The sequence below is a fragment of the Protopterus annectens genome, chromosome 14.part0, assembly GCF_019279795.1.
Source record: "Protopterus annectens isolate FY-2018-M chromosome 14.part0, PAN1.0, whole genome shotgun sequence".
In the NCBI taxonomy this organism is placed as follows: Eukaryota; Metazoa; Chordata; order Ceratodontiformes; family Protopteridae; genus Protopterus; species Protopterus annectens.
The window spans coordinates 987,201,005-987,221,256 of NC_056748.1; the positions used below are offsets into that span (position 1 = coordinate 987,201,005).

The following is a 20,252-nucleotide window of genomic DNA, read 5'->3' on the forward strand; positions in this document are numbered from 1 at the left end:
ATTTTGCAAAACCATCAAACTTGCAATGTTTGCAAAAGTGTGACTGGAATACCAAGTGGCTGCTTCTAGAGTAGTTATTGAGTACAGACCCTTTTGATAAAAAGGTGCCAAATGAACCAACAGCCCTAGTAGAATGAACTTTGACCTGGCCTCGAAGGGATTTCCCATGAAAAAGTACAACAAAAAGAAATAGCTAGATAAATCCATCTGGAAATTGTTTATTTTAATACTGGAAGTCCAGCCTTTTTGTCCTCATGAGATACAAACAGCCGATTTATTTCCTTAAGGGTTTAGTTTTGTCCACACAGAATCTAAGCAGTTTCAGGTCTACAATGTCTTTTTGTCTGCCTCAGTCTAATAGGAGGGTTGACATTCTCCATCACTCAAGCACAGAGTTAAAGGAAGTTAGCAAATTAATGTCTTTTTTCAGAGAAGCATTTTAGAGCTGTGCTTCACGTTCTCTGGAAAATTCTGAAGTTTTGCCCGGGTATTTCTTTTCATGAAAGTCCCAACAGCAGCAGTCTTGGAGACAACATCTACAACATCATAAGCACATTTGATAGAATGTTTAGTAATCTGAGAAGCAGTTGACCATTTCCAAAAGACCAAATTTAATCTCAGAATTAGGGAACTCAGCCAACGATTGCTGCATTGTTGCTAATATGGCCAACATGTACTTTAGGTTTGGCCATTTATTGCCTTAAAGGCCAAAGTAGAGAAAGTGAAAAACTTTTTGCCATATCTATTGGAAACATGGATATCCTTGTCATTAGGGATAGAGTTAGCAAAGTAAAAATGTTTAATAGCTCTCTAGGAGCCACAGTTATCCAATGTGGTACCTTGTGCAACAATTTGATCTTGCATCAACATCAGTTTTAACCTAGGATAAATAGACAGATAGATAGATACATAAAGTTCCTTCCTTCTGAGGAACAGAAAAGAAGAAAATGTCCCCCACTACACACACACACACACACACACACACACACACACACACACACACACACACACTTCCTTCACTTTCTTCCTTCCTTGCTTTCTTTCTTTGTCCTTTTTGCTAACTATAAAAAAATGTGCCAAATGCAATAAGGTAGCATGCTACAGCCAAGATAAAAACCACAAACGGAGAGTTGATGGCAGTACTGGCATAGTTTCTGAACGCCAGCATTGCAAAGCATGCCTTCTGACACTTTGATTTTGGGGTAGCTGGTCCCTTCTCCCCAGCACAGTTACAGGCCCCTTCTCCCCAGCAGTTACACCTCTGACCTCTCTACAAATCTAAGGAAATAAAGGCAGGCTCCACAGATGCATTTTTATAGAGATGCTTGTGAGGCTACTGTACTCTGTGGAACTTCAGGTTTCTCTGGAGTTAGGGTTGCGAATCTGGAAAACATGATGTCCCAAAAAAGGCATCCCCCAAGAAAAGGCACCTAACACTGGAGGGATGGCCACAGCTTTAGAAGAATCCATGCTGTGGAGCTCATAATAACTCACGAGAACCTGGCATATCGTCCCCTTCTCATTTGAAATCTTTCATTTTCAAAATAGTATCCCCAAAGGAAATTTCCTCAATTGGAGAATCTAAAGAAACACTATCCTCATATTCTGACTCATAGGCTGTGGGGGAAGAAATTTGTGAACCATACTCTAATTCTTCACGATCAGATTCAGGCAGAATTTCTTTCTCAGAGGAAGAGGGAATGCTTCCTCTTAACTGTAGTGGAATAAGAAGAGATTGGGAAAGGACTGGATAACCTTTTTGAGACAAGGGAGTAGGAGGAGAGACGAGTGTTAATCTGGGTGCACTTCTTTAGAGTTTCCACATGTATGGTCTTCAATGTCAAAGCCATAGGACAGACCTCCATTATCATCCCCAAGTCTTTTCTCACTAGTACCTTATGTATGTATGGTCACCTGCACACTCAGATAAAATACTATGCAGTTCTCCCTTCCAGACTTAAAAAGCTAATCAATTTGTTGGGACATGCAAGGTTTCCAGGCCACAGAATCTTCAAAGAAGCTGCACTAGTTGGCAAAGGGTACCAGAATGACAATTTGAGGTCTGCAAAATGCCTTATTGGGGTGTCAGCCTCAAATCACACAAGAGAGTTAGACATACAGGTTCTATCACTTACCTCTCTCGTCAGCTTCTAGTCTTGGGCTGAGGTCCACTGAAAGGGATTTCAGATGACATGGCTGCTTGTGCCAAGTCCTTTAAATGTCTACTTTGTAGTAAATGAAGCCTGCTCCTGTCTGTTTATGGAGTAACAGAAAGACAATCAGGGCACAGTGTAGCATTGTGTCCTTCACCAAAACAGAAAACTGGAATGAGAATATTTATAAGGGATTTGACGCTCCTATGCATACCTGCCCTTTCTGACAGCCATAGGTCATGATTTTAAATATTAAGTCAATAAGGAAGACTCCCCATCGGGGTACATAACTGCTTGAAGTCTAAGTAGCTGATGTAGAATGCCAGTACTACAAGACTCACGGCTGAAGAAAGTCTGAATGAGTGTACTAATGGCAAGAATATTCTGAGTTGTGGCACATCCAAACTTCCTTTTTATATTAGCACATTCTCTCCTGCTACGAGCGGGTGTATGGCATGAAAGGAAAGACTCTGAAGCTTTGTAGACTGGCTAGATGTACAGCATCCTTGGCAGGATATGTCCCATACTGTAATGGCTACTGCAACAGTGAATTAATGAAGAGCATCTTAACACTATTATTCTCTAGAACTTCAACTACCTCTCTAAAAAACTGGATGATAGAACGGAGTGGTGCATCTTTGTCTATGAACAGGCATTGGAAACTGCAAGACTTGTTACTGTGCAATCTCAGAGTTAGTATGTGTATGAAGTATGCAAATGGATCCATCTAACTTGAAAGATACTGCAAAAGATTAATATGTAAAACATCAACCAAAAGAACAAAAATAAAAATAAAACCAGTATTTCAAAGGTTCTGGGTTCTGATGGTTTACATATAATCTCGAAGCATGAAATTAAAAAAAAAACTGTTTTTGTGGGGAGACAACCTGAAGGTAAGCATTTAGAATACCATTAGACTGGTTACCGCAGGACCCCGCTAATTATATATACCAAATCTGAAAATGCACAATACCAGGAAAAAGGCAAATTTCCCAATTTCGTATTATATCTAAATCACAACACTGTTGACAATTGGTTGACATAATTAAAGATCCTGTATGTATCTATCTGTCTCTCTATATACATATGCATACACACACACACACACACAAATACATATTCGTTTGCAGTGGTGAGTAATAGGGTCATAGGTGACAAACCCCTTCAAAAAGACTTTTTTTTTTTACTTAAAATCAACGATGCTATGGCTGATGAATTTTAGATGATGAAGTGGTTGTCAATGCAAAAGTTGCTGACAAGTTATCACACACACTCCTTGGTTCATAACTGGTCAACCCCCCCATGATGAAATCACAAAATCAAATTGTACTGCATTGTATTCTAACAGTACGCCAGTGCACAAGCTTTCATCCAATAAAGTCTTTATCAGTGTGTCTATGGTTACAAAAGCTTGGGAGTTATTGCAAGTGTGTGCCTTTGTATAGTAATTTAATTTCTTCATTTTTACCATGTGGTGCAGACACTTTGTCGTGTTTAGGACAGCAGTGATTTCCTATAGAAAACAGTAATCCGGGAGTTCAACATCAACAAGCTTACCTCAAACTGACAGAATCTTGTCCTGTTTGCACTTCATGAGGTGCAGGGAAGCTACATTTATTTTTGGTGGTTTAGTTATACAAATGTTTTATAATTCTGCCCTGAAAATTAAATGCAATGAGTTACTCCTGTCGTGTCAGGCATAATATAATAGTCTGATATGACAATCAGCTCGTAGATTTGGGAGGTAAACATGAATTAACTTCTTATAGGAGAGCGGAGTAGTGCAGTGGTTGTGTTGTTGCCTCACAGCAAGAGGTTCTCCAGTTCGATTGTCAGCTGGGGTGCCTTCTGTGTGGAGTCTGCATGTCCTCCCTGCATTCGTGTGGGTTTCCTCCCATGTTAAAAAGACATGCTTCTGGAGCATTTCTCCCTGAGCCTCGCTGAAAATTGGCTCACTCCTTAGTTGGAGTTTCTCAGTAAACAAATGTTAAATTTAAATGTTACATTGGTTGGATTCAAAACCAAGCTGAGACATCATGCAGTTTTGTCTTATCCTGATTTAATAATTTCTAACATGCAAGAAAGGAAATTTGTCAGCAAATACTCAAGCAGATCAAAGTAAGTGCAAAGTTGAAAGCACAAAGAGTATTCTAAAGGCTTACTTTCAGGTTCCACTCTGTCAAATTAATTATTTTTCATCTCTGTCTGAGCATCATTTTGATTAATAGATTGTTACTACATAAAAAACATAATATTCCATTAATCAATTCATGTGGATGTGGAAGAATATTGCAGATGTATATTGCTGCTCTTTCCCAAATTGGATTCCCATTTCGTGACTTTTACAGTATTACATATACTCAAATCTACTCACCTGCCCTCAATGGCAAGTAAACTATGGTGACCAGTTGCCATTTTATCCATAGGTTCCAGGAAAACCGAACCACAGTACCCATCTGGAAGACTGTTCTTTCTGTCAACAGTCTGTTCATCAGATCCATGTGTCTGCCTTGCTACTTCAGAGTAGCTCTGCGAATGGAAGGTACCTTGAGCTATTTGATCAAGAAAGTTTAATATTTTTAAACAACTCCTCAGACATTTGGGGAACTGTTCAAAAGATTTTGAAGCAATATTTGACAGTACTTCAAATGTTCTGGGTTCTGACAGGCCTTCTGTGCTTTTAATCTGCCCTTGTTTGTTAAAACAACCTAGGAGACTGATGTAATCCTTCATCTTTTCAAAGTGATGATTACTCTTGAAATAGTGCATGTTGACAGGATCCATGTGCATTGCAGCTGTAATGATACAAAGGATGAAAAGAATCAGGTTCAAGATTGCATCTTCTTCAACTGAGGCCCAAATATCTGTGGGTGGATAGCTTAAGGCTCCCTCCATATCAGCAAGTATAGAGAGCAATCCATCAAATCCTCCTGCAGTCCTGAAAGCTGCACAGCCCTTTGGGGATTCTAGGATGAAAAGAAGTGACTAAAAGAAATAAAAAGTAAGACTGTTAGGTAGTGCAGTACATCATGATCTAAATCATTATGTGAGGGTGCAAATTTCAATTTAAATGTATAACATTTCTTACAGTACATAATTTGTAGTATGCAAGGAAAAAAATGCATATTATAATGGTATTCTGGACGGTGTATTTTTTCAGAACACACAAAACATTACAAAGAGTCCTCACAAAGTGAAAGCCATTGGCATAATGGTTCAGGTCTTTACCTTACAGACACAAGGTAAATACAAGCTGATGCAAAATCTGTTGTTATATTAACTTTCTAAGTGAATTAAACTAATATTTAAAATTGTCCCAGATTTTGGGCCTTGTTTCCCTATTATTGTTGGCTTTGTCCCTGAATTCTTGAGCAAAGTGTTCAAAAGACAAGGTAGGATAAACCTCATCAACAAAAGAACTGTGACTATGCAATGACTGGTTTATATGAGCATTCAACCACTAGGCTTTTGACTGTTCACCTTTGCTTGTTTGGTTGTCATCCATTTTGTAAAGTTCCCTGAGATTAAACACTATAACAAAAGCTTTGTTGAGTTGTATACAATATGTTAATGATGATTAACATGTAAAGTACAACTAACTGTCACATTAAAATTTGACATTTTTAAATATAATGATTATTTCACATCCCCAAATGAGATCATCGCTTATACAATTTGGGAAGCATATGTTTTTATAGTCAGTTCATTACTTAAATGTCCAAAAGCACTAAACTGCCTTTAGATGTAATGGACAGATGCAATTATGTTCAAGTCTGCTGTTGCTTTACAGGATACAAGCAGCTTTTGCTTTGTGTTTGTAAATCAGTGTTTGACAAGTTTGGCAACTATGGCCAACATAAAAAAATCATAATTCAGTAAAAACCCCATTAATATAAAGATTGGTTTGAACCTAAATGTGTAAATAAAGAGGAATAATTGTCTACAACTCCATGCAGCAGTAACTCAAGAGTACTAATCTACTGTGAGGGGGTAAGGAAGAATGTGCACCTGACAAAAACTAACAATCAACACCAGTACATGTCATTCATACTCAAAAAGTCAATTCGCAAGTGACTTCTAATATGGTGTAGTCATTAAAGCAGCACCGATGGCAAACATCTCAAATAAAGGCATACACTGCAAGTTTCAAGAGTAAACACAATCAGTACACCTAAAGATGGGGAAAATCAACATTTAACTTCAGCTGGAGAGTGAACAACTACACCAATGTCAAAGAACAAGGATAAAAAGCCTAACGTCTCAGTGGTCACTGAAACCAAGTAACAAACAGACACTTCATATACCACCAACTGCATAAAGGGTCAAAGAAAAGGAGCCAAAAGTAATTCTCTTGACCATATACAGGGAAATGCAAAGGATGAAATCCAAAAAAAGGAATTATATGACTGACAATGACATTCATCTGAATGAAATTAATGACACTATGAATGATCTCTTGGTTGTAATGCAATAATTTATTATTGAAAATGAAGTGCTAAAGTCAAAAATGTCTGCAGTAAAAGCATGGTTTGAACTACTGAATGCCACTCTCTCTAACCATGAAAACTGGGCAAGATGAAAGAATATCCATTTCAGTGATATACTGTAGGAAACTGCACAGGGAGAATGCACCAGTTTTATGAAATGCAAGTTGAGGGCGAGTCCAACTCTAACTGGAGGAGATCTTGACTGACAGGTTACACAGAGCAGCATGGTTCCTCAATGACAATGAGAAAAGACAACTGTGACAAGTAATACGTTGGAAGTAGATCTTGGCATGCCTGCAGGAGCCTGGCTACAAAGTCTATAGTGAACAGTCTTGGGTGGACCTTGACTTTTCAAGCAGCCACATGTAAAAGAAGAGCAACCTTCATACCAATCCAAATGCAGGGCAGAGAAAAGAGTGTTGAAGCTGAAGCTCTTATATCCTGTAAAAAAAAATAATGTTTCCAGGAAAACAATAACAGTTCACTAAACCATGAACTACTAGCAGCCCTGGCCAATAACAGGAACTGGCAATCAAACGTTGGATCTACTGCAGGACAGCAGCAAACTTTCCCTATTAAAAGAACTCAACAGACAGACATTTTTCCACTTTTAAATGGGACTCCACATTAAAAACATGGTAGAAATCCTTCAACAGCAATGTGAGCATGCAAAAGGGATTTCAGAGACTACATGATAAGACTGCTCTGAAGGACTGAGGTGCAAAACAGTAAAGACTCATTAATTTAACAGGCCAAAACATGCACAAATAAAAGGGATTCAGGAGTAGTCTAGGTTGGTGGGGGAGGGCCTTTAAACAGAACTGTCACTTTATCTTCATACATACATGTTAGAGTTTTTTTCCCTCCTTCACTGATTAAACTTTTTCTTATACTGATAAAATCTGTTTCTTTGGGCAGATGTTTCAAATTTTGTGCTAATAGAAACAAGGTGAAATAATGTTATTTGGTAGGGAAGACGTCTATACAGGGAAAATAGTTGTTAGGAAGACATCAAGTAGGATTATACCAAGGATTGAGGCGAAAAGTGATGAGCAAGAGAATTTTATGGCATTAAATTTAGCAAGCAGTGGCACAAGTGTTTATTAAAGTAGCAACTGCTTCTTTATCAAGCAAGACAGGACAAAATTAGAGTTTAATTAAGATGAACAGAATAATTATATAAGAACGTCATCATTAAAATACAGTCTAGAGAAGGAGCAAGTGCAAATAATCAGAAAGAGTATGCGGGAACCTGAAGCTGAGGAAGGGGCAATAGAAGATCAGCAAACACAAGGATTCTGGGATATCTAAAGATGAATGCTCATAGCAAAATTTGTATTTAGCAAAAAAAGAAGTTATGTCTTATCATAATGTTCCGTCTGTGTCATCGATCTTCACTAATCCTTGACTGTCGGCACGGTTCCGAGACTCAGAACCAATTTGACCATTTACTTCAACTCGCACCTTTCAAACTCTCGAGCTAGGCGCTATCCATAATGCTCCTCTCTAAATCACCTCAGACTGAGTTTGCCTAAATTAGTGGTAGACAGATAGTAAATAGCAATAAAGAAAAAAAGAGATCAAATATGTGTCCCTATTATGAAGCCAGTCTTCGAAAAATTCGACCCACTAAGAGTCCCAGCCCGGGGGAAGGAGGGGAGAAATGTCAAGGATTAGTGAAGATAGACAACACAGATGAAACGTTATATTAAGACATAACTTCTTTATCTGGACGGAACGTTATGTTAAGACATAACTTATTTAGCTGATGTTGTCAATCTTCATGTAATCCTTGACTGTGGGACAGAGTTCCCTAGCTACCTGAATCTTTGGAGGTCTCACGGAAAAATATTTCTAAGCACCATCGAACCGAATGATACACATTCCTTAGACACCTTGTCCAATTTGCAATAAGTGATAAAATTATGAGGAGAAGACCATGTGGCTGCTGGAAAAATGTCATCTAAAGAAGCTCTGTTATGAAAAACTGCAGAAGCTGCTGCAGATCTAGTTGAGTAAGCTTTCACAGGGCGTGGAGGTCACAGTCCCTTTGAATGATAGATAAACGTAATATAATCTCTGATTTAGCTAAGGTAACCTTGGAAACTGGGTAACCTAAGGAAAGCGAGGAAAAGGCAACAAATAGTTGGTCAGATTTTCTGGAATCCTTTGTTCTGTGAAGATAAAAATGTAATTGTTTACGAACGTCTAATAAATACAGACAATACTCTCCCTTATTGGAGAAGTTAGGGAAAAAGACTGGTAGGTGCAATGCTTGACTGATATTAGATTCTGAAACTACCTTTGGCAAAAAGGAATGACTAGTCCTGAGGAAAACTCTGTCTTTGTGAAATATTATGTATGGGGGTTTGCAGGACAAGGCTTGAATTTCAGATACTCTTCTTGCAGAAGTGATGGCTACTAAAAATAATGTTTTCCAAGTCAGAAATTTTACGTCCCAAGTAGCTGCTGGTTAACAAAGGGAAAGAGTAAGAGATTGTAGAACTGGGAGTAAATCCTATGGAACAATAGTCTCTTTAAATGGAGGCCTTAACATTAGGATTCCCTTCAAAAAGGCTTTACAACGTTTATGTGATATAAGTGAAGAAACATCGCAACCAGTGTGGAAATTAGATATCATGGTTGGATAGACCCGAATAGTAGAGGCTGAAGAGCCAGTTTGATAAAGATCAGCCAGAAAATCCAATACTTTGTGTACGGGGACTGTAAATGGGTCCAGTTCATTGTTAGGAACCCATCTAGCAAATTTTTCCTATTTACTCTGGTACAGTTTCCTAGCAGAAGGTTTGTGATGGGCAAAAAATGATTTGATAGACGGGAGAGGAAAGGGAAGAATGCCTGGTAATCTTGGGAATTGGTGAAGCCACGCAGTGAGCTTGAGATGCTGGAGATTTGAATGAACCATTCCTTCTGGATGAGATAAAAGATCTGGAACTGGGTCCAGAATCCAAGGTTTCTGAAGTAGGTGAGGCCAAATGAAGGGAAACCAAACTTGTTGAGGCCAGAATGGGGCAATGAAGATTACTGTGTTGTTTGACCTCTTGGCTTTCTTTAGAAATGGAGATATCAGAGGAGTTGGGGGAAAGGCGTACAGGAGACTGGGGGGGCCAACTGTGGAGAAAAGTGTCTCTGGGTGACTGCCCCCCCAGCTGAGTGGAGAAGCATACGCCCACAGCAGAAAGAGTCTTTCCATCTTTCTCAAATCTGGCCAGTGTGTCTTTTACTTTGGGTCCAAAAAAGGATGTTCTGTCAAACGGGACGTTGATGAAAGAAGATTTACATGGCTCCGCAAAGTCACACAGGCGCATCCAGGCATGTCTCCTAATGGCTATGTCTGAACCTGCTGTTCTTGTTGTCCCTTCAGCTGCGTGGGCAATCAACCTCATGGATGAGTTAGAAATTGCTTTTAGGGTGGCGAGCTGAGAGTCAACTTTATCTCATACCTCGTTGGCTACTGCTCTTTTGAGAGTATCAGACAGCTCTTTGATCAGATCTCTCTATAGCCTGGTAAAGTGCGCCATGTAGTTCAAAGACTTGAGTGCAAAGGTCGACAAAGCATAAACCCACTTCCCAAACCTATCCATATTCCTGGACTCCTTGTTAGGAGGATGGATAGTAGGACTTTCCTTTGCAAGTTCCTTCTTTGTGGCTGCCGCTATCACCATACGGGGATTCCCTTGGCCAAATGCTGCTCTTCCTTAGGGGCAGAAAAGATCCGGTCAGGCCTCTTGGGGATCGGTTCAATGGAGTAAGGAATCTTCCAGACCCACTCTGCGATCAATTTAATGAGCTTGTCACCGGGCAAAAAGATCAAAGAGGTAGAAGGTTGGGCACGAAAAGCCTCCAGGGTATACTGACTCCTCCAAGGAAGTCTGGAGGGAAGACCAGTCATCCCTCTGTTTCAGGATTTCCAAGATGTCCCCAAAGAAAACACCATCAGAGGGTGACCTGGGGGAACCTTCCCCTTCATCAAAATCTGTATCCTCAGTGAAAGACTCCTCCAGGAAGTCTAACTGCTTCCTCTTGTACTTTTTCTTCGCAGGTACTTCCTTGGGGGGATCTTCTGGGAAAGTATCCGAAGAAGAAACCACCAAGTTGGGTCTTTCCTGGGGCTTTTGTGCCCTCTGTCCAAGGGATGAGGCTGACGGTAGCTCTGGTCAAGGGAATGCAGAAGTTTGGCCCAAAAGGGATGGCCTTTTTAGTGATCCGGAAGTCCGGTTCCCCAGAGAGGGATGGAGCCAGAATAGACTCCTTTGGAACCATGGTCCCACCATGCACTGAGAAGGTGGCCATCAAAATGGAAGCCTAGGTCGAGCCAACGAAAGCTGAAGCACTGAGGGGGACGGAAGGTTCCGATAAAAAGGAAGACAAATCCTGCTCCTCAGAACCAGTGACAAAGTCCTGACCCCAGGAGACCTCCGGTTCAGAAAAACTGGAGGAGCTAAAGGCAATTCTTAGTTCTGGAGAAGAGGCTCTTACCAGAACCGAGACAGTCGGGGCCAGGTAGGTCAATGCCAGGGACTCCAAAGACTCAACTGGAGTGGAAGGAGGAAGATGAGATGGTGTCATAGAAGAACAGGTCCCGGTGCTGACTTGGCTGGGAACTGAAGATGGAGGTAATCCTCTCGCCGTCTAGAGCTGGTCCTCCAGCCTTATGGTGTCCAATTCCAAGAGGCTTTTACTGAATCGAATGGATGATGATGAAGGAGACCTGGGCAGTCTCGGTTCCACGAATGGGTGAGGAGGTCGGTCCAAAATGCATCGACTAAATGACAGTACTTTGTCCTTTGTATCGATATCAATGTGGTCGCCTTTGGTACCGATGAAACTTCTAGTGCTGAGGCAGCAGTTGTCTCATCCGAAGTTGTGGTAGGTGCAGAGTCTGTCTTGCCAACTGGTGCTGAGGGAATTGTCAACACCATAGGCTGTTTGGATACACTGCTTGGAACTGAATGGGAACATTTCTTTCATTTAGAAGAGGAGGATGATGAGCTGGCTACAGTCTTAGACCCAGATATGGCCTCTTTGAAGTCCCCTTTTAATAAACCCTTGAAAATCAACTTGTTTCTCCACTCAGTTAAAGTCCTGGTGGAGAAACCATGACAGATGACGCAATCTTCCTGCAGGTGTACAATGCCTAAGCAATACACACGCACACCAGACATGTCCATCTGAATTGGGCATCTTCCTGTCACACTGCTGGCACCTCTTTACGCCAGAAGTGCCTATTGAAGGTTTAACAGGCACACCAGATTTATCAGCCATGCCAGAAAAGAAGGCTTAGCTCTGATAAAGATCTCACACACACACACACACACACACACACACACACACACACACACACACACACACACACACACACACACACACACACACACACACACACACACGAAATAGAAAGTGAAAAGGGTAGCCAGAAATACCTAAATAGGTAAGAGAGAGATCAGCAATAATACGTAGAGAAAACTACCAATAGCAGAGGAAAGGGAGAAAAAGATCACACACATGCACAGAAAGAAATGACAGGAGCGGGTAGAAAGACTACAAGTATTTAAGAAAATAAATAAAGATATATGAAAGGAATTTACAGCAAATCAGAAAAAGAAACTTATTGTGGATAAGTGCCAAAGCTCAAGTCGGGTTGGATGCATCTGACACACAAAGTGGCAAACGAGATCTGAGGTGATTTAGAGAGGAGCATTGTGGGTACAGCCTGGCTTAATAGTTTGGAAGGAGCGAGCTGAAGTAACCGGTCAAACTGGTTCCGAGGCTCGGAACCAAGCACACAGTCAAGGATTACTTGAAGAATGACAACATCAGATCTATCATTAACAAATGGAACGGAGTACCTGTAGCACATTTACCTCTGAAAAGGCGTCATATAACCAAGGATTATTTTCAAATCTTTTTCTAAATAGGAAGCCATAAAAGAAGTAAAACAGGATAAAAAATAAGTCATTGGAGTTTGTCTTGCAAGCTCTTGATGCTAGTTTCTATAGCCATCTATAAGAAGGAGGTAAGACACTGAAACCAAGCTATGTCAGAAGCTTTAGTTTTTATAAAAATAAAAAGCTGGGGGGGGGGGTGACTGAGCTTAATTTTTTTAATATGCTAAGTAGTACACAAAAAATGCTGGATTTAGATTTAGAAATTTAAACTGAGGAAATACATAAGGCTAAGTTAAGTAAAGAAGATGGACAACCAAGTACAAGACTTAGAAGAGGAACAAAGGCGTGTATCTGTGCAAAGGAAACAAGGAAAGAGTTTATTATCCCACCTCTAGATATATATAACTGGGATTCAAAGGAGCACTAGAGCATACTCAAACTGTGGAAGTGAATTAAGGAAGGGATAATGAAGAAAATAATAAGGTAGACTGTCAACTGGTTAACAAACCCAGTCAAAAGAAGTATACAAAAAAGAAAGGGTACCTCCTAATGCTAAAGTACAGCTATCAGTAACAAGTAAAACAAAATTCAAAATGAAACGCTGTACAACAATGGCCAATGAAATAAAGTTCTCTTGGAGAATAGGTAGTGTGGTAAAATGATATAAAACTTAAAAGTGCAACATATATAGCAAAAAACTTGCGTACATTTCCAGTACTTAAATTAAATGCACTTAGAAGATATTCACGCTGTGAATGCAGTTATACCATAGCGAAATGATGGCTCCAAAGTATCCAGTCTTATGATGGCTTCAAAGTATCCAATCTTTTTGGTCTGATATACAAAGTATCCATACTGAAGATGTAGTAGCTGCTATGTGACTGTGATGAAGTGTGATAACAGCTTAACCAGTCTAACAGATCAAATGAAAGCTTCTAGTTTTAATGGCAGTTAAAATCCTTTTATTGTAGGAAAAGTTAAAATCTTCATGTCAGGTTAAAATCTTGATGTAGAATAAAACAGTCCCTATGTATTCCAAACGATAAGCGCTTTCGGTATCTTCTTCAGATCACAGAGATTGGGACTGGAAGTTCATTTTTATAGTGCTTGCTTCCTTTACTGTTGAGACAATCATTCAAACATCACACTGTCAATCAGCTGTTTAAACACACCAATCCTCTTTCCTCTCAGCTGGGGGTGTTCCACTTCCTATACCTTTTGCTTTTGAGGGGTGTGACCAGTCATGAATTATTAAGCCAGACACACCTCCATGTTAGCTGATAGCTGGTCTTGTAGCTTTTAGTATAGGTTTCAGTGGAATGATGTTATTCAAGCCTGGCTCAATATCAGCACAGAGGTTCACAATCCACTTACTCTCCCTGCATTCAGTAATATTTTCAATGTCGCCTTTCCTTATTCCACTATACACATTCTCTATCACCTTATAAGTGAAAGAATGACCAACATTTCTTTCAGCATGCGTTGCTAAAGCATTATGTAGATCTTTATTGGTAATGTCTCTTTGATGTCTCAAAATGCGATTTTTAAACATCTGATTGTTTTTTCCTACATAGACTGCAGGGCATAGTTTACAGGTAGCCATGTACACCACATTGGGGGTTATACAAGTGGCTTTGACATTAAAGGTGTATTTCTTCTTTGTCCTTGGATGTTCAAATTCGTTATTACAGTCAATCAGTGGGCATGCTGTGCAGTGACCACACTTGAATGTGCCTTTATGTCCAACGATTTTAGTTTGCTAAACCCATCCTTTGTGCAAAGTAACCTCTTTAAATTTTTCTTATTCTTGTAGCCAAAGCATGGTGTTTCACCTACAATGTCTTTTAGCTTGGCATCCTGGGTGAGGATTGGCCAAAACTGCCTTATTATGGACTTAACTTGTGTGTTGTCTGTGCTGTAACTTAACATCACTCTGGTGGTTCTGTCTTCTGTCTTGTTTTCCTTTGGGATAACTTCTTGAACATTCACATCTTTTTTATTATAGCCTCTCTTTATTAGGTTTTGTTGTAGAAACAAAATTTCCTTTTCTCTTGTCTCATCTTTGCTACATCTTTTACGTATTCTTTGTGTTTCATTTCGCATAATATTTTTAGTGACATGTTTAGGATGCATGCTGCTTTTCAACAAGTAATGATTTTTCCATGTATTTTTCCGGTGTAATTAGGTTTCCAACATGTTTTCGTTAAGAATAACATTCACATCCAAAAATGCAACTTGATTATGAGAGTGTTCTGCTATAAAGCTTAAGAAAGTAGTAGTCCTATTTAGATATTGATGGAATGATTCAAATTCTGGTACGGTTCCTTCCCATAAAATAAAAAGATCATCCACAAATCGACCATAAAATTTGATGCATTCATACCATGGATTATTTGAGTTCAATACATGCTCCAATTCCCAGTCTACAAGCACAAGATTTGAGTAGCTGTTCGCACAAGGGGTGCCCATGGCTACCCCCCCATTTTTGCCAATAGATTGATGTACCATACACAAAATAATTATTTTCCAGTATTAAATCTAATAAAGCACAAATCCTACTGGTTTTAAACAGTTTTTTTGTGGCTTAAGATCTTTCTTACAGCTTCTACGCCTGCTTCGTTGGGAATGGAAGTGAATAAACTATTCACATCCAGGGTGGTCACAAGTAGGTGGTCATAATCTGTAATGTTATTCATGGTTTGATTTATCTTTCTTAAGAAGTCATCAGTATCCTGCAGAACTGTATCAAAATATTTTAAAATAGTTCTTAATTCTTTCTCCACAAATAGTGACATTGTCTCTGTCATCCACCCTTGTCCTGCTACTATAGGCCGTAGTGGAGGGTTATGAAGGTCCTTATGAATCTTAGGAAGTCCATTAATATTCGGAACAGTAGGTTTTGTGATGTTCAAAAAATTGTAAAGGTCCAGATCCACTTGGCCTTCAGTCAACATATCCTGAAGTAAGGAAGACACTTTTTGTACAGTTCGATTTAACTGGATTGGTGTAACTCTATGGTATGTCTTTTCATCTTGTAACATGGTGGTCATTTTCTTCTTATACCAATTAGTGTCCATAACCAGTCAAAAGAAGTAGGGTTCTGAATATAGCCATAAATGAGAAGATAAATTTGCTAACATTGCAGGAAACATACTAAGATGCTCAAGAGCATGACAACCTGACTAGGAAGGGACTCCATTTATCCAGAGTAGCCAGTTATACGTTCGCCAAGCACATGGGAGTAGTGCTAATTAAGATTAAGAACCTTCCCATTTAGGTTATCGGGAAAATGGAGGATGATCAGTGGAAATGTGCAGCTATAAAGGGGGATTCATTTATCTCACAAATTAATATTGTGGAAATCTATTAACCTCCCAAAACAACATCTAGTGCCTTTACAAAGATACTCATAGATTTTTTTAATTCCCCATGAGGTGATCCATGTTTATTCAGTAAGACACAATAGTCAAGATTACACAACACCTACATCTCAAAAGAACACAGCGAACAATTAGCAGAAATCAAAGCTAGTACATATTAATTTCAGGCAATGCTTACCTTTAAACAGAAATAAACTTGAGTACACAAGGGAAGAAACAAAGACGTTGAATATTTGCCAAAAACATTTTACAAAATAAAAAAATAAATAAATAATGGATACACTAACAGGTAGAATACATTCTACATTTGTTTGAACAGGTAAGTGTGCAGCCATGGGAGAATGTTAAAAGGCACATATATTTTTTTTTTATTTCACACTATATTAGAGAGAGGAAAGAGATGGGACAAAAGAAGACGTATGAGACACTGGGCTAAATGAAATACTTACAAAAAAAATAAAGTATAAGCAAGTAAATCTACAGGCATTACTCTGGGAAATACAAGAAGATGACAACAGAATTTCGATGCAACAGGTAGCACTAAGGGGAATCTTCTATGCACATCTTGTATTTTTGCTCCAAGGGGTCCGAAAGTCTTGCATATAGGCAGGCTGAGGCACCAAAACACTGAGAAGGTAATCTGTTAACTATGAGATGAGAGCACCGGAGAAAGATACTCAAATCTGCGGAAAATATAATCAACATTTTTAAGAACTACAAAAAGTTATAAAACTCAGAGTTAAACACTGCACAAGGCAAATGGGGAGAGGGGCAGAAGACCTACCGAATGCTTTAAACTTGGTGGGGATAACAGAAGATCAGTGGAAGACATTAATAAGACCTATAATGGCAGATGAAGTAAAGCAGGTAATAGATAAGCGGATAAGCAAGAAATTAGTAAGTCACTGGGATCAGATGAGATAAAAACAGAGGTGTTGCACAACGGGGGTGACAGATTGGTCTTCATTGGACTAGTCTAACGAATACTATACTGGTAAACAAGCAAAACACTGAATAGTTGAGTGCTTGTTTGACTTGCTGTTCTCTGCTGGACTACTGCTGATTTCCGGCTGCATTTGATTTTATGCATTTGATTTTGGATTGGAGTTATTCATTTAAGATTTGGTTACTTCTATTTTTTCATATTTTCTTATATTGCATTTTGTTTTGTTTTAAGTCTTTTGTTCTTTTTGGAGTTTAAGAAGTCTTGGCTAGGGTCAGTTAGAAAATAATTATTTTGCAGACAGTGAATAGCATCCAGCTAATTACTGGAAAGAGCTGAGAAATAGCATTCCTCATTTAACTACAAATATTTAGTGGTATCTTTATTTACGTGTCATGTCTGTTTGACTTGCTGTTCTCTGCCTAACTATTGTTGAGCTCTGTCTGCATTTCATTTTTCCCACCCATTTGCTGTGCTGCTGTTGTGCTTTTACATTTGATGGCTTTTGAGTTGCCCTTCCCTATTAAAAATCTGATTCTGGACACTCCTCCAAGTTTCATCTCATCAGCTTATTCTACTGAGCACTGAGAGATAAATAGGAAGGCCCTCCCCCTTAGTCTCAAACTTCAATTATCTTCTATTTCCTGCCTTCTCATTTACTAACAAAACTGCACTTTATTTAGCTGTTTTTATTGTATTTGTGCTTCTTCCTACTTTATTTAGCGTTTTGCTACATGTTCTTAAAGTGTTCAATTGCATTTAATCTGCTGCATTTATTACTGCTCGTCAGTAGCCTATTTATATTTGAACTGTTACTCTAAGCCGCTTAGTTCAGATTTAAGCACTTGGGCTCCAAACTACTTATCTTACAGAAGGAAGGCTTGTGTTCTACACTCTCGGGGCAGTAGAGGTAGTTTACACGCTTCTGAGTTGGGAATTGATGGTTGATGGCTTATTGTGTCTGTTATTCTAAAAGTGTCTTAGTTCTGGTTACACACATAGGATCCAAACTAGTTATTTTACATTAAGAAGGTTTGTGGTATGCACTCTTGTGGGAGGAGAAGGTAGGCTCCATCCTTCTGAGCTGGGAATTGCTGGGGAAGGCTTACTGTGCCTGTTACTCTTAAGTGTCTTTGTTTTGGTTTAAGCACGTGGGCTCTAAACCAGTTATTTTACACTAGAAAGGGTTGTGGACTACGCCATTGTGGAAGGAGAGGACAACCTATGCCTTTCTGAGCTGGGAGTTGCTATTGTAAGTCTTATTGCTTCTTTATTTGACTGGCTAGAGGGCTAGCTTGTTTAAAAATGTGAAATCTCTGTGTCTGGGGCACTTGGTGACATTTGCCAACCACACTACTTGAAAAGGCAAGTGTCTTTGCTAAAGCTGAGACTTACATAACCATATCCACTGTTTCAGTACTTGTTTCTCGCATTGATTTTGTTACAGTTACATTAATTGTTTCTGTTTTGAATATCTGTATTTTCTGACTTTTTTTTACACACTTTAGTTAGAACTGCCTTGGTTGTATTTTAGTGAGAGTAGAGAGGAAGAGAGGACCAGAGTTATTTTTTGGCCCAGGATTGAATAAAGAAAAGAAGAGTGTGCCCTTTTCTTGATTGGCCACAGAGCCTTTTTTTTTTTTTTTTTTTTTTTTAATCGAATCTCCTCTGCACTCCAGTTGCACAACGCTTGGCTTATAATCTACGAGCAAACTAAGATTTATACTACCATAGCCACTGTTTCAGCACAAGTTTTTTGCATTGTTTTTCTCACAGCTGTATTAATTGTTTCTATATTGAATATCTGTACTTTTGACCTTTTGTTACAGTATTTAGTTAGAACTGCTGCTTTCTAAGCAGCAATGCCTAGCAATTATCTCTATAGTGGTGGATATCTTGTGGAGCAATTCCCCCTTCTAATCTGTGTAGATGCTAATCTCTTGCAGTGTAAGTTTTCCCTTAAAATACGCTTACTGTCTAGATAGCTTTTTTAACTACTAGAGCATCTAGCTTGCACATTGCTGAGAGTTGCTCATCAAGCTCCTTGTCTTACTGACCTATTCAATATTTAAATTCCCCTCCCTTCTCCCTAGTAGATCAGCAGTCATAACTATGCACTCCCTGACTCTCTTTGTGGCCAATGCGGTTGAGAGGGTATTCTGAGGCACTGTAGCAATTGTCTCATGTATATGGACAGCCCACTTATTCATAATAAAACAGATAAGTTTGCAATAGGTATAAATACACTTTAACACTGGAATCAAAACTCTCTCATACAACCAAAATTAATCCTATAGAGGTTGTCAGTGACACTTGCACCACATGTCCAGCACAGGGAAAAGACCCTACACATAACACTACTTTTGCTGAGGAACTTAAATTTACCCATCCTAAAACATTAAAACCTCTAACACAGTACAATTAAAGAAAGGGTCCTCAGACACCACGTAAATACTCCATTACAACACCTCTCATAGCTACATATAGCAACACTGTATAAACGCGATTTACTGCTGAGCCCTTAAGGCAAACCAGCATACATCCAAATTTCCTGGTCATTGGTGATTCTATAGTGAGGCACACCGATGCCCCCCCTCATCGGACTAAATAAGGACAAAGTCATTGTTAGCTGCCTTTCTGGGTCTAGATCATCACATGGGTACTCAGGTCATTGAACCACAGGTACCAATATAACACTGTTATAGTTCATGTGGGTGTTAATGACACCTGAGACACACTTCCCTTGACTATATGAAGCGAGACATGATCAAGCTCATTGATTATGTGTCTCAGGCAGGTATGAGCCTAGCACTGAGCAGCATACTACCTTCTCCCAGGATAATGCCACATTACCAACAGAAAATGGTTGATTTTTAACAACTGGCTTAGTTTCTGGTGTCAATCAAAGGGGGTACAATATCTGACAGCCTGGGAGGACATGGTTGACAGACAACACTGGTTTGCCAGGGTGGTCATCACTTATCCCCGCTAGGCTTTTGTATACTGGCAAAGATCTTTTCAACTTCCATAGTGCCTTTCCTAGGCAATGCCATACTGATACACTTCCTGACTTAACTGAAGCTGTGAAGGAATATCTCAAGATAAAACTGCTAAATGCTAGACGTCTTAAAAGAAACTCCATTCTTTACAAGTCTTCCTCTCCCTGGAGAATGTAGACATCTGTGCAGTAACTGAGACATGGTTTAATGTTGCTGAGAGTACCCCAGCAATGTAAGATTCTAAACACCTTTCACACATTTAGACCAACTACTACCTAGGAGGGAACTTAAGGTGGAGTCATCTCTGTCTATATTAAAACCAACCTCATATCCAGACTACGTAAAATGTATGACCCACTAGAACTAACACATGTGCAACTC

General features: G+C 39.3%; 1 protein-coding gene across 1 annotated transcript in view; it reads right to left on the minus strand.

Annotated features, from left to right (window-relative positions):
• WDFY4 (WDFY family member 4) overlaps window positions 1-20,252 on the minus strand; it is a 4,454,583-nt gene that overhangs the window by 3,693,807 nt on the left and 740,524 nt on the right. The window contains exon 9 of the mRNA XM_044055648.1: window positions 4,528-5,138. Within this exon, the coding sequence (XP_043911583.1) occupies window positions 4,528-5,138 (611 nt within the window). The remainder of the gene's footprint in view (window positions 1-4,527; window positions 5,139-20,252) is intronic.